Raw genomic sequence first — 17527 nt, forward strand, 5'->3', positions numbered from 1 at the left:
GACACATGGAAAAGCAACATACATTGAAAACACTCAATGTAAAAAATGTAAAAGCCAGGTGTTTTTTGGTGCTAAAATTACACTCACTTATTGCTGCAGCGAGTTGGGCTAGGAAAACACAGGAGACATCAACATAAATATACTAAATGAACGAAATAGCTGAAATCTGGTTTCCCACCACTGTCACAGTACCACCATTTGAAAAAGGCAAGGGCTATGCCTCAAGAGTGAGGCTTAGTCTACTCTCATGTTCAAATCTGGCAAAAGGTGACAAATAAATACATAAATACTACTATGCATTTGTAAAACACAGAGCCATGGCGGAGCATAGTCATATGGCTGAATGTGTACTGTCATTTTCTGTAGTACAGAGAGGGTCATCTTGGTTGTCACCTGGTAGTAGGGCAAGCCTGTAGAAATAGAAGAGGCTCAGTCTGGTGAATATGGACATGACAGAAAATGGTTGCTTCGAAAAATAAATGGTACTCAGCCTCTGCAAGGCAGAATTAAAAATGAACCAAACACTAATACATTTTTTCTTATTTTTTTAAGCAAAAATAATTTGGTTTATGTAGAAACAAGCGATGTTTTGCATTTTGATATTATCCTCTCCTTTAAAAGAGTTAAAGCTTAAAAAAAGAAATACAAATTAGTATAAGCTCCTCCCATTACACCCAGATTAAACGTAGGCCGATGTTGGTGACAAAAAACGAAGAAAATCTGGGGAGAGCTCACAATGGAGATACTATAGATAATAACATACATATAAAATATACAATCTGAAATATATTTTATATATATTAAATTGTGTTAGGGTTTAATATATTTTACTACAAAACATTAGGATGGGATGTCTGCTTATTTTTCTTCTAAAATTCTATTATATATAAAATCATAGGAAAGTAAAGCAAAACAAATGAATCAACGGACAAACAAATGTGGGAAAATGGTAACTAAGCAACAGATGGCAGCCTCGTCCCCTCACCCCACCCCTACCCAGGGTGCACCAGCACGGGGGGCGGCTGAGGCCTGCCTAGCTATACAGCGCAGTGAAACATACATTACATCTTAGCTCATTTTACAAGTACAGTCGTGATCAAGGCACAGGGATCTTCTACAAGTATTTTTTTTCCAATAAAGTTGTACAAAATAATACATTTTACAGTCTGTACAAGAATAATAGTCCAGCAGTAAAATAAAGACAGACAGACATACTGAATGCTCGGAGGCTGGGAGACAGGAGAGGAGAGGTGGCAGGGAATAACACAGGGATGTGTAGGGGTAAGTAATGAGGGCAGGACACAGGTGTGTGTGTGTGTGTGTGTGTGTGTGTGTGTGTGTGTGTGTGTGTGTGTGTGTGTGTGTGTGTGTGTGAGTGCGTGCGTGCGTGCGTGCCATGTCTGTCCTTTGCTCCCTCAACTTTTTATTTCCGTGTGTTGTGGTTATTCTTTCCTTGTTAAATAAAGCCGGTCTATAATCCCCAGGTGTTGAAAATAGTTCCATGTTTTGTGAGCTGGAGTCTGGTAGCAGCGGGAAGGGAGGGAGAAGAAGAACAGACGGGGTGATTTGGGAGGTAGGAAACAGGAGAAACAGGGTTAAATGGTGCACAAAGGCAGATCGCGCACACAGTGTACACCAACACACAACATGGGGAACTAAAAAACTTAAAAGTTGACTTGTGTTATTACAGGAATATATCATATTTATATATATACACACACACACACACACACACACACACACACACACACACACACACACACACACACACACACATATATATATATATAGAGCTTGGATTTTTTGCACTGCATGATGTTCACTGTATGCATGAATTCATGTATTATATGTTTAGATTTTTCTCCTCATTGATTCCAGAAAAGCAAGTCATGTGACAGTCTTGTGTCCGAGTCACACTCAGTTCTACATGCATCCATCCATCCCCAGGCAGAACGTGCTCACAACCTGCTTCTTTATTGGTTACATTCCTCCATTTTTCCTTCCCAGAGCCTTCTTCAGTGTACTGTACATACTGCATCTCTCGAGGACATCTCTTGCCAGAGTAACTCAAGACTGTGTGTGTGTGTGTGTGTGTGTGTGTGTGTGTGTGTGTGTGTGTGTGTGTGTGTGTGTGTGTGTGTGTGTGTGTGAGGAATATTTTCAAGTAAAAGAATGAATGTGAGACACTGAAAATGAGAGAGGAATTGCACATTGCAGACCTGAGCACAGTTTCAAAGTGCAGTGGCGTGTTCAGCAGTCCTAGCTTGTTACAGGTACAGTACTGTGTTTAGGAGTCTGTTGGCTTGTTACAAGTACAGTACTGTGTTTAGGAGTCTGTTGGCTTGTTACAAGTACAGTACTGTGTTTAGGAGTCTGTGGCTGCACTGTCACTTTCTTACTTTGAAACACAGTGTCCCCAGGAGAAGGTGTTTGTTTTTCAGGATGGAAGGGGAGGGCTGGTTGAGTGATGAGGGGACTAACTGATCAAGGATAGGCAGAACACTGAGAGTCTCTTCTCCCACTCACATCACAAGAGCTCGTATTGTCGTAGGTGCATCCTCTGAATGATGTCTCGACAGTCGTTGAAGACGCGACGGATGTTTTCAGTGTCCACTGCGCAGGTGAAATGGGGATAACAATAGTGCCTTCCGTCTCCACTGGCTGTGCTGATCCTCTGAAAAGGTCACACAGAAGAGAAGGGTTTCATTATCACATATGGCTGTGTGCATATTGGCCTGAGACTTCTATACACATTTGGTACTACTACAGTCTCACAATATGCTTGGTTTATTACACAAAAAGGTCAACAAAAAAGTGACTAGACATTAATGAATGTACCAGAAACTCATCACGTATGAAGTACTTTGCCCTTGTGACACGAGGATCCTCCCCTGGCTCTGGTGTTGCTGGGTCGGAAGGACAGAGACATCAAACTCAGTGGACATCAGTTATATACCAGCATCTGTTTAATCACTGTATACCAGACATTTTCATTTCCATCAGTAAAATAATCCATGTTAACAAGATTCATTCTTCACCAGAGAAGAGTTCGCAAAGTGTTCCGAAGTGTTCAAAGTTATATTATTACAATTATTACATTTCCAGATAAACTTGAAACGTTGACAGTCTTGAATAGTTCCAGTAGAGAGTTGCTCAGGAGTATTACTGTTTCCCTTACCATCATCTGGCGTAGTGTAGCGCCCAAACTCTGGGAAATACTCTTCAATTTTAGATTTCCCCGCAAGCACCTTCTCTGCTAGCAGATCCTGTTTGTTCAGGAAGAGAATGACAGAAATGGTCCGTAGCCACCTGAGGAGAGAAACAATAACAAAGGGAGTTGAAGTGGATGTATTCAAATCAATGACATTTTAAATTAGCATAAAAGGTCAACAATCCATATCGGCAACTGCTGTGGTTGGGAATCACACAAAACAACATTATGTCAAGGACAGGAGTGGCTTTGTAAGGGGGAGAGAACTGAAAGTGGTAGAGGCCAGAGAGATCTTGCCTGTTGTTCCAGATGTTCTTGAAGAGGTTGAGGGCCTCCTGCAGCCGGTTGGTCTGATTGTCTTCCCGGATCACCATGTTGTAGCTGCTACTGGCTACCACAAAGATAATGGCTGTCACATCTGGAGGGAGGGAGGGAGGGACGGACACACAGACAGACAGACAGACAGACAGACAGACAGACAGACAGACAGACAGACAGACAGACAGACAGACAGACAGACAGACAGACAGACAGGGAGACAGACAGACAGGGAGACAGACAGACAGGGAGACAGACAGGGAGACAGACAGGGAGACAGACAGGGAGACAGACAGGGAGACAGACAGGGAGACAGACAGGGAGACAGACAGGGAGACAGACAGGGAGACAGACAGGGAGACAGACAGGGAGACAGACAGGGAGATAACCACCACTGGGTTAGACATGATACAGGACATGGATGTGAAGGTGGATGCATCACATGCCATTTGCTTATACACTAATTGGAGGTAGAAATACAACAGTATTAGATGGTGCAGAGGCCTTACCATTAAAACACTGAATCCACTTTCGGCGTTCATCCCTCTGACCTCCAACATCAAACATACTGGGAGAGGAGAAAAGACAATGAGAGTTACTTACTGCCCAATATATCCACTGATAACAAGTAGTAGAAACACAGAGGGATCAACAGTTAACTAGGGTATTCATCTTGAAGAAAAATGGCTGCCATTTCAAACTCACTGAAAATTGACTTTGTCTACTTGGAATCTTGTCTCAAAAATCCCTGAAGTCAGTACTCTGCATCTCAACAGGTCCTGATCAGTAGGAGAGTAGTCACTCTGCTTCACAATTTCAATCTTTTCTAGAAAGCTGTAAAAGAGGATTACACATTTATTGACAGATATTAAAGGACACAATATGATATTTATAGAGTATATTGTGCATACAACTGACAGAAATACATAATTAGTACTATACCCAAATGGACAATACTCCAAGAAATATAACAATATTCTTCATTCCTGAGAGACAGATGACTGAAACCCACACAGTACCCAGAATTACCAAACATCAGCCTACCAACTCTGAAACATTCTCAAACCAGAACTATTGTCAAAAACCAAAACCTCACTGGGTGCTGCATTTGAGACATTAGATTTATGTTATCTGTCTGCGAATTCAGCCAACTACATGTTTCACCATACATTTCCTGTCAAACTAACCAGACCGTAAACATTCTCAAGATGGCACTAGCGGTCATTCCGCCTCTGGCAAATTCCATACCAGGCAGATTGAGACTCGGGCAGGGAGACTACAGTCACCAACCAGTAAAGCAAAAAGATGATAACACTTCCACAACCGACCAGCGGAGGGGTGTATTTATTCTCCACAGCGAGACCAGAGGTTTGCAGTGTGAGTCACCAGCCGTTTGCTCTGTCAGACACTGTAGTCACTGGAGCTGCTGCTGTAGTAGTAATAGTGAGGGGTGGGGGGGCTCTGTAAATGTTATATGCATATAGTTGAACCATTAAATATGTTTAAGCTGAATTTAGAGAGCTTATGGTCTACAGCTGACTGACTGTTGTGCCTTTAGACTGATGTGACTTGTTGTGGCCAGCCAGCAGACGGATCGGATCCACCCCTCCCTCTTTTTCTACATGTGAACCTGGACCCTAAGTGTGGACTGCCGTCATTGGTCCAGTCTACTGGGCAGAATGGTGTGACAAGCCCAACCTCACACCATGGTCATAGGCTACACATTTCAATATCAGAGAGGTATTGTGTTGTGTCGTTCCAACAGTCAAATACAATGACTGCTGTCTGAAACGAAGGTAAAACAGCTCAATTCCACAGTGAAGTGCAGTGATTCAGGGCATTACTGAAGATCCCCATGGAGACCAATAAACTTTGATTTGATTGGAGAATAGCTGTAGGAATGGGAGGCCTGGTAACCCGCCTCATGTCCAGAACCCCAACATTGACAATCAGTGTGCTGCCTGGCTGCCTCTCAGGGAAGAGGTATATAACCCTCTGAGATAACTAGGAATGTGACACACTGGTGTGAAATGTGACCAGAGGCCTGCAGGTCACACACAGAGAGAGGAGGGGGATGTCAGACAGACAGACAGACAGACAGAGATTCACATAGACAGACATGCTTCATGCTCACACACGCACTCGTGCGCCCGCACGCAGAGCCAGCTAGCTCCCATCTCCCTCTTGGGGCTGAGTGGCGAGGCTGTTCTCATACCACAACTGCTCTGATGTGCCCATGGATCCAGTCCAAAAACACATCTCAATTTTAGAATTTCTCCCTATTAATAGAGCTAGTCCTATAATAACCATCCCCCAGTAGTCAGACTGAATAATGATGTAGAAACACTAACCTGGTGTGCTTTTATTGGTGGCAGACTGACGTTTGTTTTTTATTTTCTTTAACTAGTTTGGTGATCTCAAAAGTATTTCTGGGATATAGTGTTTGTGTCCATTTGTCCAGCACTGGTAAATGGAAATTTAACTTACCACCCCAGCCTTTGAGATTTCCAGTAATTTCAGTATCTTTAACTTTATCTTTAACTTTAAGTAACAATAGCCTAAGTTTAATAACAGAGACATGTTCTACAAAGCAGGCTACAATGTGGCATAACTTAATAGCTCTGGGGCATTGCTCCAAAAATCTTAAAGACAACACACACACAAACACACATACACTGAATCACGTGAATTATATAACAATGATTATTTGTTTATATTTTCCACCAAAGAAAATGTATGGGATCTACTGATGCCAACCGATAACATTGTACAGTCAAATTGTTAATGGGTCAAGTTCACCTCATTGAACTAAAACCCCGTAAAATACATAATTTAAAAACGGTCAGAATTTTGAGGCATTGTCCTCTCACAATTTTCTATTTTCAACAAAACGTTAAACACATTCTGGTTTGTACAAAATGGGTTTAGTATAACATGGGTTTGCTTATTGTTGGTTAAGATTCCTAATAGTTGTTCTACTTCAGAAGGAGTATTTCTAAATATTTCCCTACATCTCATAATGTCATCCGCTGCACATCTGGACTTGTTTCTCAGCCGTCCCGCAGCCTATAACTGATCCACCACACACTGTTAGAGAAAAGACAACTCCAGCCTTTCCAATAGATTATAATATTCCACACCATGCTAGTGAGCAGTGTCATGGCAGTGTTTGCTAGCTGAGCACATGCGCAGAAAGAGACATGTGACCATGTCAAGATGCTAGATCAGGAACAGAGAGTGGGCCTGGAACATACATGGATACATTGATAGAGAGATTAACCATGCAAGTCTACAAGTCTATCAGTTTTGTAATACATTTGAAATGTGGCTTAATACATATTCCTTGAATAGGAATGACCTGATCCTAATCTTTACAAACATGTTGATTACAGATTGTAAATAGTATGATAATTAAAACCCTTACATTGGATCATCATTATTATAACTACATTAAATATATTATTGCAAACAACCCACTATTTCACTGTCCCTAACATCCCTCCGTATTTAAAGACACACACACACACAGAAGTCGCTCTGACACAGAAGAGAGGGAGAAAGAGAGAAAAGAGAGAGAATACATTACAGAGCTGCGCCAAAAATAGCTTCCTGGCGCCCTGGCCTCCAGCTTGGTTGTTATGGTGACAGAACCACAGGCGCTATAAATAGACTATCAGCTCCAAATCTTTAGTGACTGGAGTGGGGCCAGAGAGAGGGAGAGACAGACACAGAAAAGAAAGAGAGAGAGTGAGAGAGAGAGAAAGAAAGAGGCAGGGAGAGAAGAAAATAGGGGGAGGGAAACGTGGAGAGAGACCAGCAAAGGGAGGGTGAGAGCCCCCCCCCCGCCCAAAAGGGCTGTTGAGCACAGAATGCTGGAAGTAGAGAGGGAAAGGGGTAACAGGCTCTAAACAGGAGAGCATTCTAGAAATAACAACCGTCTGGGATCGCAACAATGTAACTACGTACGCAGACCAGGGGTGTATTCATTAGTCGGAATCTGTTTTGCAACGGACACGTTTACGGTTTACTCTACGAACCAAACTGAAGCAAACAGAGCAAGCGGGACGAAACCGGGAGGGACCTACCTGAATTTGTCCAGCTGCACGGTCGTAACACTGTAGTGCGTCTCACAATTTTCCTGGAGTGTATCCATTAGTCTCGTTTTCGTTACAAAACGTTTCGTAACAGAAAATGTTTCGCAATGGAATCCGACTAATGAATACACCCCAGGAAAGTTGCGAGACGCGCTACAATGTTATGGCCATGCACCTGGAACCAACAACTGTTTACCTATTCTCACGCTGGAAATGCAGTCAGCTAGATAAATAGGGAGGATTTTATATGCGTGCAGTGTGTGCGACTACACGAAAATACACACACACAAACTCAGGCCTTTCAGTTTGAAAAGCCCTCTTACGCTCTCCCCCAACCCTGTTTCCAGTGAAACCTCTCACCCTCCCTCTCTCTCTATCTCTCTTTGCCTCCCTCCCTCTCTCCTTCCTTCTCTCCCTCATGTGATGACTCAGTCCCAGCCATTTCCTGCAGAGACACTTCTACAAACCGGATGGGGAGAGAGAAAGAGAGAGAATGGGAGAGAAGAGTTTACCAAGTGAACAATGTATAGCAGAAAAGTGAAGATAGTGTGACTTTGAGAGAAAGTAGAACTGACAGGCCAGACTGAATGGTCTATAGCTCCGTTGATACATATGTCAGTGGCTAGTCGGCTAGGCCAGGGGTTCTCAAACTGGGGTCGCGGAGGTACTGCAGCAGGTCAACGGCCAGATCTAAAAATATTTAGTCATATTGTTTACGTTTCATAAAACATTACTAACAACAACAGATTTAATGAATGTTGGCCAAGGGATCCGGGGAATAAGTTTAGAGGGTGTAATATAGTACAATGTAATATTATTGTATTATCTAAAATGTATTTTCTTAACCCTGGGCAAAATGGGTCTGGAAGGCTCACAGGGATATTGGTATCCACAGTACTCTACCAATTATACATTTTAGAACTTAATACTTATTGTATTTCCCTAAAACATTTTTGTTTTTATTTTTACATAAATGCACTGTAATTTAAGCTTTAAACCTGCAAAATGTGTAGAATTACAGGACATGAGCTTTAAAGCTGCAACAACAACAAAAATCTTTGCCCAAGGACTATACTTTTTTTGAATAGCAGGAAATTAGCTTGAAAACTGCACACATTTCTCTCCGATGCCAGGAGGTGGGCCTTTAAAATGTTCCTTCCCAGGGCCCGAGACTTGGTTCATGCAATGCCGAAGTCAGATTAAAACTCCTTGTATACTATTTTATCTCACTAAAGAAGAATTTGCTATCACATAATTCTCGTGACAGGTTCCTGGCCCCAAAAAGTTTGAGAACCCCTGGCCTAGGCTACTCCACACAGCCCTATTTCCTCAGCATTCCTAAAGCTGTCCACATCAGCCTGAGAGGAACAGCTCAACAACCTCTCTCTGCTTTGTCTGCGGCATCGCAACTTCACTTCCCAGTCCTGTTCACTGAATTATGTAGTGCGTTTAGGTACAAATCTTATCAGGGAAACTGAGATACAAATGCAAAATGAGGCCTAGTTTATCAAGTTTGGTATGGAATACAGAATCAGTCCAAAGCAAACACAATTTTGACTTGAGGGACACATTGGGCTTTTTAAAAACCAGCGGAGGGCCGATTTGTTCGTCAAAAGCAATTTGCGGGCCAGAAAAAGGGCAGTTATTTGACATTTTTAATCTATTTAACTATCTGGTTTCGACATTCAAGAGTGGCCTGGAGTGTTTTTTACACCCCTCCCCACCCATGATTTTGACAGAGCAATGAGCAGTGCTATTGTCAGACAAGACCGTAATACTCCTAATACACAGGGAAAGAGCTTTTTATTTTGAGATTTATTTCTGTGACATTCATGTAGGACTGAGATTTATGCAGGTTAACCGTGCTCTCAGTAGGTCTCAGATCAAAACTACTTGACGTTTTGTTTTGGGTATCTGTTTGGTTTAGTATCTATACTACCATATCGTCTATACTGTATGTTACTGTTGGAACTTTTCAAGGCACTCCCCAAATTGACCCCCAATTCATAACGGGAGCCGGTAAAAGTTTGCTCTCAAGAATATGTAACGTAACATGTTTTATCACAGTTGTTAAGGAATGAAAATGTAGCGCTCAGCCAGAGAAAGACATTTTGACAACACAATAAGCAATACTTTCAACAACAGCCATTTCATAACTTCTAGGCCTAATATGTGATGCCCATGAGAGGGTGGTAATCTATGTGGTATAGAATGAAATGAAGCAGATACATGGTGCTCCCGAGTGGCAGAGCGGTCTAAGGCACTGCATCTCAGTGCTAGAAGCATCACAACAGACCCTGGTTCGATCCCGGGCTGTATCACAACTGGCCGTGATTGGGAGTCCCATAGAGCGGCGCACAATTGGCCCAGCATCGTTAGGGTTTGGCCGGGTTTAACTTTTTTTTTTAGTTAATCTTTATTGAACTAGGCAAGTCGGTTAAGAACAAATTCTTATTTACAATGACGGCATACCTGGGAACAGTGTTGTTCAGGGCAGAACCACAGATTTTTACCTTGGTTAGGCCGTCATTGTAAATAAGAATTTGTTCTTAACTGTCACGAGCTGTAACGTTCGTCGTCGGAATGAGACCAAAACGAGGCGTGGAAAGTGTTCATTATTTCATGTTCACAAAAACACTCAAACAAAATGACAAAAGGAGAAAAAACAGAAGCGCACAGTTCTGTCAGGGAAACAACCTAAACAGAAAACAACATCCCACAAATCCCAAACGGAAAATGACAAATTATATATGATCCCCAATCAGAGACAACGATAGACAGTCAGGGTGTGACTCGGGTGGGAGAATCTATGTTTTCTATTTCTTTGTTGTTTTTGCCTAGTGTGGTTCCCAATCAGAGGCAGCTGTCTATCGTTGTCTCTGATTGGGGATCAAATAATAGTTGTCATTTTCCGTTTGGGTTTTGTGGAGTGTTTTCTGTTTAGTATCTGTGCCTGACGGAACTGTTCGCTTTCGTTTTTGTATTCGTTATTTTGTTTGAGTGATTCTTGACAAATAAAGATCATGAACACTTTCCACGCTGCGCTTTGGTCCACTCTTCCTTACGACGACGAGCGTTACACAAGCCATGCAATCACATGGACGTTGTATATGAAGTGATTGCCTACAGTCTATTTCAGCACCTTTCGGACAGTCAACATGTCACCCTGTTGCATTGCTAAAATTATTAAGATACAAAACATCCTTAATTAAAAACAACACAGACAACCAAATGTGACAGGAAGTGCCATGAAAACATCAAAACCTAAGAATCTGATGACAACAGAGCAGAAGTGATTCCATGCGCCTGCCTCCATCTGACTGAGACTCAATTCAACCTCCTCCACAAGTCCTTATCACAGTTCTAATAACACATTTATCACAGTCCTTAGAACAGCCTTACCACAGTCCTTAGAACAGTCCCTAGAACAGCCTCATCACAGTCCTTAGAACAGCCTTACCACAGTCCTTAGAACAGTCCCTAGAACAGCCTCATCACAGTTCTTAGAAGAGCCTTAACCCAGTCCTTAGAACAGCCTTATCACAGCTTTATCACAGTCCTTAGAACAGCCTTATCACAGACCTTATCACAAGTCAGAGAGAAGGGAACACTACCAAGTCCTTATCACTGCCAGAGAGGCGTTGGAACACTACCAAGTCCTTATCACCACCACAGAGAGGGGGGGGATACTACCAAGTCCTTATCACTGACACAAGGGAATACTACCAAGTCCTTATCACAGAGACAGAGAGGGGGGGATTCTACCAAGTCCTTATCGCTGACACAGAGAGGGGGGAATACTACCAAGTTCTTATCGCTGCCAAAGAGAGGGGGGAACACTACCAAGTCCTTAACGTTGCCACAGAGAGGGGGAACACTACCAAGTCCTTATGTCTGCCACAGAGAGGGGGAAACACTACCAAGTCCTTATCACTGACACAGAGAGGGGGGAACACTACCAGGTCCTTATCACTGACACAGAGAGGGGGGAATACTACCATGTCCTTATCACTTATACAGAGAGGGGGGAACACTACCAGGTCCTTATCACTGACATAGAGAGGGGGGAACACTACCATGTCCTTATCACTGACACAGAGAGGGGGGAACACTACCAGGTCCTTATCACTGAGACAGAGAGGGGGGAACACTACCAGGTCCTTATCACTGCCACAGATAGGGGGGAACACTACCAAGTCCTTATCTCTGCCACAGAGAGGGGGAAACACTACCAAGTCCTTATCACTGACACAGAGAGGGGGAAACACTACCAAGTCCTTATCACGGCCACAGAGAGGGGGAAACACTACCAAGTCCTTATCACTGCCACAGAGAGGGGGAAACACTACCAAGTCCTTATCTCTGCCACAGAGAGGGGGAAACACTACCAAGCCCTTATCACTGCCACAGAGAGGGGGAAACACTACCAAGTCCTTATCACTGCCACAGAGAGGGGGATACTACCAAGTCCTTATCACTGACATAGAGACGGGGGAACACTACCAAGTCCTTATCGCCACCACAGAGAGGGGGGAACACTACCAAGTCCTTATCACCACCACAGAGAGGGGGATACCACCAAGTCCTTATTACTGACACAGAGACGGTGGAACACTACCAAGTCCTTATCACCACCACAAAGAGGGGGGGAACACTACCAAGTCCTAATCTCTGCCACAGAGAGGGGGGAAAACTACCAAGTCCTTATCACCACCACAGAGAGGGGGGAACACTACCAAGTCCTTATCACCACCACAGAGAGGGGGGAACACTACCAAGTCCTTATATTTGCCACAGAGAGGGGGAAACACTACCAAGTCCTTATCACTGCCACATAGAGGGGGATACCACCAAGTCCTTATCACTGACACAGAGACGGGGGAACACTACCAAGTCCTTATATTTGCCACAGAGAGGGGGGAACACTACCAAGTCCTTATCACCACCACAGAGAGGGGGGAACACTACCAAGTCCTTATCGCCACCACAGAGAGGGGGGAACACTACCAAGTCCTTATCTCTGCCACAGAGAGGGGGAAACACTACCAAGTCCTTATCACTGCCACATAGAGGGGGATACCACCAAGTCCTTATCCCTGACACAGAGAGGGGGGAACACTACCAAGTCCTTATCTCTGCCACAGAGAGGGGGGAACACTACCAAGTCCTTATCACCACCACAGAGAGGGGGAACACTACCAAGTCCTAATCTCTGCCACAGAGAGGGGGGAAAACTACCAAGTCCTTATCACCACCACAGAGAGGGGGGAACACTACCAAGTCCTTATCTCTGCCACAGAGAGGGGGATACCACCAAGTCCTAATCTCTGCCACAGAGAGGGGGGAACACTACCAAGTCCTTATCACCACCACAGAGAGGGGGGAACACTACCAAGTCCTTATCACCACCACAGAGAGGGGGGGACACTACCAAGTCCTTATATTTGCCACAGAGAGGGGGAAACACTACCAAGTCCTTATCACTGCCACATAGAGGGGGATACCACCAAGTCCTTATCACCACCACAGAGAGGGGGGAACACTACCAAGTCCTTATCACCACCACAGAGAGGGGGGAACACTACCAAGTCCTTATCACCACCACAGAGAGGGAGGAACACTACCAAGTCCTTATATTTGCCACAGAGAGGGGGAAACACTACCAAGTCCTTATCACTGCCACATAGAGGGGGATACCACCAAGTCCTTATCACCACCACAGAGAGGGGGGATCACTACCAAGTCCTTATCGCCACCACAGAGAGGGGGGAACACTACCAAGTCCTTATCACTGACACAGAGAGGGGGGAACACTACCAAGTCCTTATCACCACCACAGAGAGGGGGAACACTACCAAGTCCTTATCTCTGCCACAGAGAGGGGGAAACACTACCAAGTCCTTATCACTGCCACATAGAGGGGGATACCACCAAGTCCTTATCACTGACACAGAGACGGGGGAACACTACCAAGTCCTTCTCACTGACACAGAGAGGGGGGATACTACCAAGTCCTTATCACTGACACAGAGACGGGGGAACACTACCAAGTCCTTATCGCCACCACAGAGAGGGGGGAACACTACTAAGTCCTTATCTCTGCCACAGAGAGGGGGATACCACCAAGTCCTTATTACTGACACAGAGACGGGGGAACACTACCAAGTCCTTATCACCACCACAAAGAGGGGGGGAACACTACCAAGTCCTAATCTCTGCCACAGAGAGGGGGGAAAACTACCAAGTCCTTATCACCACCACAGAGAGGGGGGAACACTACCAAGTCCTTATCACCACCACAGAGAGGGGGGAACACTACCAAGTCCTTATATTTGCCACAGAGAGGGGGAAACACTACCAAGTCCTTATCACTGCCACATAGAGGGGGATACCACCAAGTCCTTATCACTGACACAGAGACGGGGGAACACTACCAAGTCATTATCTCTGCCACAGAGAGGGGGGAACACTACCAAGTCCTTATCACCACCACAGAGAGGGGGGAACACTACCAAGTCCTTATCGCCACCACAGAGAGGGGGGAACACTACCAAGTCCTTATCTCTGCCACAGAGAGGGGGAAATACTACCAAGTCCTTATCTCTGCCACAGAGAGGGGGAACACTACCAAGTCCTTATCACTGCCACATAGAGGGGGATACCACCAAGTCCTTATCCCTGACACAGAGAGGGGGGAACACTACCAAGTCCTTATCACCACCACAGAGAGGGGGGAACACTACCAAGTCCTTATCACCACCACAGAGAGGGGGGAACACTACCAAGTTCTTATATTTGCCACAGAGAGGGGGAAACACTACCAAGTCCTTATCACTGCCACATAGAGGGGGATACCACCAAGTCCTTATCACCACCACAGAGAGGGGGGAACACTACCAAGTCCTTATCGCCACCACAGAGAGGGGGGAACACTACCAAGTCCTTATCTCTGCCACAGAGAGGGGGATACCACCAAGTCCTTATTACTGACACAGAGACGGGGGAACACTACCAAGTCCTTATCACCACCACAAAGAGGGGGGGAACACTACCAAGTACTAATCTCTGCCACAGAGAGGGGGGAAAACTACCAAGTCCTTATCACCACCACAGAGAGGGGGGAACACTACCAAGTCCTTATCACCACCACAGAGAGGGGGGAACACTACCAAGTCCTTATATTTGCCACAGAGAGGGGGAAACACTACCAAGTCCTTATCACTGCCACATAGAGGGGGATACCACCAAGTCCTTATCACTGACACAGAGACGGGGGAACACTACCAAGTCCTTATCTCTGCCACAGAGAGGGGGAACACTACCAAGTCCTTATCACCACCACAGAGAGGGGGAACACTACCAAGTCCTTATCTCTGCCACAGAGAGGGGGGAACACTACCAAGTCCTTATCTCTGCCACAGAGAGGGGGGAACACTACCAAGTCCTTATCACCACCATAGAGAGGGGGGAACACTACCAAGTCCTTATCACCACCACAGAGAGGGGGGAACACTACCAAGTCCATATATTTGCCACAGAGAGGGGGAAACACTACCAAGTCCTTATCACTGCCACATAGAGGGGGATACCACCAAGTCCTTATCACCACCACAGAGAGGGGGGAACACTACCAAGTCCTTATCGCCACCACAGAGAGGGGGGAACACTACCAAGTCCTTATCTCTGCCACAGAGAGGGGGAAACACTACCAAGTCCTTATCACTGCCACATAGAGGGGGACACCATCAAGTCCTTATCCCTGACACAGAGAGGGGGGAACACTACCAAGTCCTTATCACCACCACAGAGAGGGGGAACACTACCAAGTCCTTATCACCACCACAAAGAGGGGGGGAACACTACCAAGTCCTTATCTCTGCCACAGAGAGGGGGGAACACTACCAAGTCCTTATCACCACCACAGAGAGGGGGAACACTACCAAGTCCTTATCTCTGCCACAGAGAGGGGGAAACACTACCAAGTCCTTATCGCTGCCACATAGAGGGGGATACCACCAAGTCCTTATCACTGACACAGAGACGGGGGAACACTACCAAGTCCTTATCACTGCCACAGAGACGGGGGAACACTACCAAGTCCTTCTCACTGACACAGAGAGGGGGAACACTATGAAGTCCTTATCACTGACACAGAGACAGGGGACAATTACCCAGTCGTTATCACTGCCACAGAGAGGGGGGATACTACCAAGTCCTTATCACTGACACAGAGACGGGGGAACACTACCAAGTCCTTATCACTGACACAGAGACGGGGGAACACTACCAAGTCCTTATCACCACCACAAAGAGGGGGGGAACACTACCAAGTACTAATCTCTGCCACAGAGAGGGGGGAAAACTACCAAGTCCTTATCACCACCACAGAGAGGGGGGAACACTACCAAGTCCTTATCACCACCACAGAGAGGGGGGAACACTACCAAGTCCTTATATTTGCCACAGAGAGGGGGAAACACTACCAAGTCCTTATCACTGCCACATAGAGGGGGATACCACCAAGTCCTTATCACTGACACAGAGACGGGGGAACACTACCAAGTCCTTATCTCTGCCACAGAGAGGGGGAAACACTACCAAGTCCTTATCACCACCACAGAGAGGGGGGAACACTACCAAGTCCTTATCGCCACCACAGAGAGGGGGAACACTACCAAGTCCTTATCTCTGCCACAGAGAGGGGGGAACACTACCAAGTCCTTATCTCTGCCACAGAGAGGGGGGAAACACTACCAAGTCCTTATCACTGCCACAGAGAGGGGGATACCACCAAGTCCTTATCCCTGACACAGAGAGGGGGGAACACTACCAAGTCCTTATCTCTGCCACAGAGAGGGGGGAACACTACCAAGTCCTTATCACCACCACAGAGAGGGGGAACACTACCAAGTCCTTATCGCCACCACAGAGAGGGGGGAACACTACCAAGTCCTTATCTCTGCCACAGAGAGGGGGATACCACCAAGTCCTAATCTCTGCCACAGAGAGGGGGGAAAACTACCAAGTCCTTATCACCACCATAGAGAGGGGGGAACACTACCAAGTCCTTATCACCACCACAGAGAGGGGGGAACACTACCAAGTCCATATATTTGCCACAGAGAGGGGGAAACACTACCAAGTCCTTATCACTGCCACAGAGAGGGGGATACCACCAAGTCCTTATCACCACCACAGAGAGGGGGGAACACTACCAAGTCCTTATCGCCACCACAGAGAGGGGGGAACACTACCAAGTCCTTATCTCTGCCACAGAGAGGGGGAAACACTACCAAGTCCTTATCACTGCCACATAGAGGGGGACACCACCAAGTCCTTATCCCTGACACAGAGAGGGGGGAACACTACCAAGTCCTTATCACCACCACAGAGAGGGGGAACACTACCAAGTCCTTATCACCACCACAAAGAGGGGGGGAACACTACCAAGTCCTTATCTCTGCCACAGAGAGGGGGGAACACTACCAAGTCCTTATCACCACCACAGAGAGGGAGAACACTACCAAGTCCTTATCTCTGCCACAGAGAGGGGGAAACACTACCAAGTCCTTATCACTGCCACATAGAGGGGGATACCACCAAGTCCTTATCACTGACACAGAGACGGGGGAACACTACCAAGTCCTTATCACTGCCACAGAGACGGGGGAACACTACCAAGTCCTTATCACTGACACAGAGAGGGGGAACACTATGAAGTCCTTATCACTGACACAGAGACAGGGGACAATTACCCAGTCGTTATCACTGCCACAGAGAGGGGGGATACTACCAAGTCCTTATCACTGACACAGAGACGGGGGAACACTACCTAGTCCTTATCACTGACACAGAGACGGGGGAACACTACCAAGTCCTTATCACTGACACAGAGACGGGGGAA

The 17527-nt window shown here is 45.8% G+C and overlaps 1 protein-coding gene across 5 annotated transcripts in view; it reads right to left on the reverse strand.

Moving 5' to 3' along the window:
• Positions 1–528: 528 nt before the first annotated feature.
• LOC120058677 (guanine nucleotide-binding protein G(s) subunit alpha) overlaps positions 529–17527 on the reverse strand; it is a 34910-nt gene continuing 17911 nt past the window's right edge. For 4 of the 5 annotated variants that reach the window (XM_039007426.1, XM_039007432.1, XM_039007452.1 and 1 more), the window contains exons 6-11: positions 4235–4363; positions 4039–4097; positions 3509–3629; positions 3179–3309; positions 2839–2906; positions 529–2674 (exon numbers count right to left, since the gene is read on the reverse strand). In XM_039007426.1, coding sequence (XP_038863354.1) covers positions 2528–2674; positions 2839–2906; positions 3179–3309; positions 3509–3629; positions 4039–4097; positions 4235–4363 — 655 coding nt within the window. In that variant the 3' untranslated portion in view covers positions 529–2527. The remainder of the gene's footprint in view (positions 2675–2838; positions 2907–3178; positions 3310–3508; positions 3630–4038; positions 4098–4234; positions 4364–17527) is intronic. The other variant, XM_039007439.1, reaches the window with a different exon arrangement.

Source organism: Salvelinus namaycush, chromosome 2 (assembly GCF_016432855.1).
Source record: "Salvelinus namaycush isolate Seneca chromosome 2, SaNama_1.0, whole genome shotgun sequence".
Taxonomy (NCBI): Eukaryota; Metazoa; Chordata; class Actinopteri; order Salmoniformes; family Salmonidae; genus Salvelinus; species Salvelinus namaycush.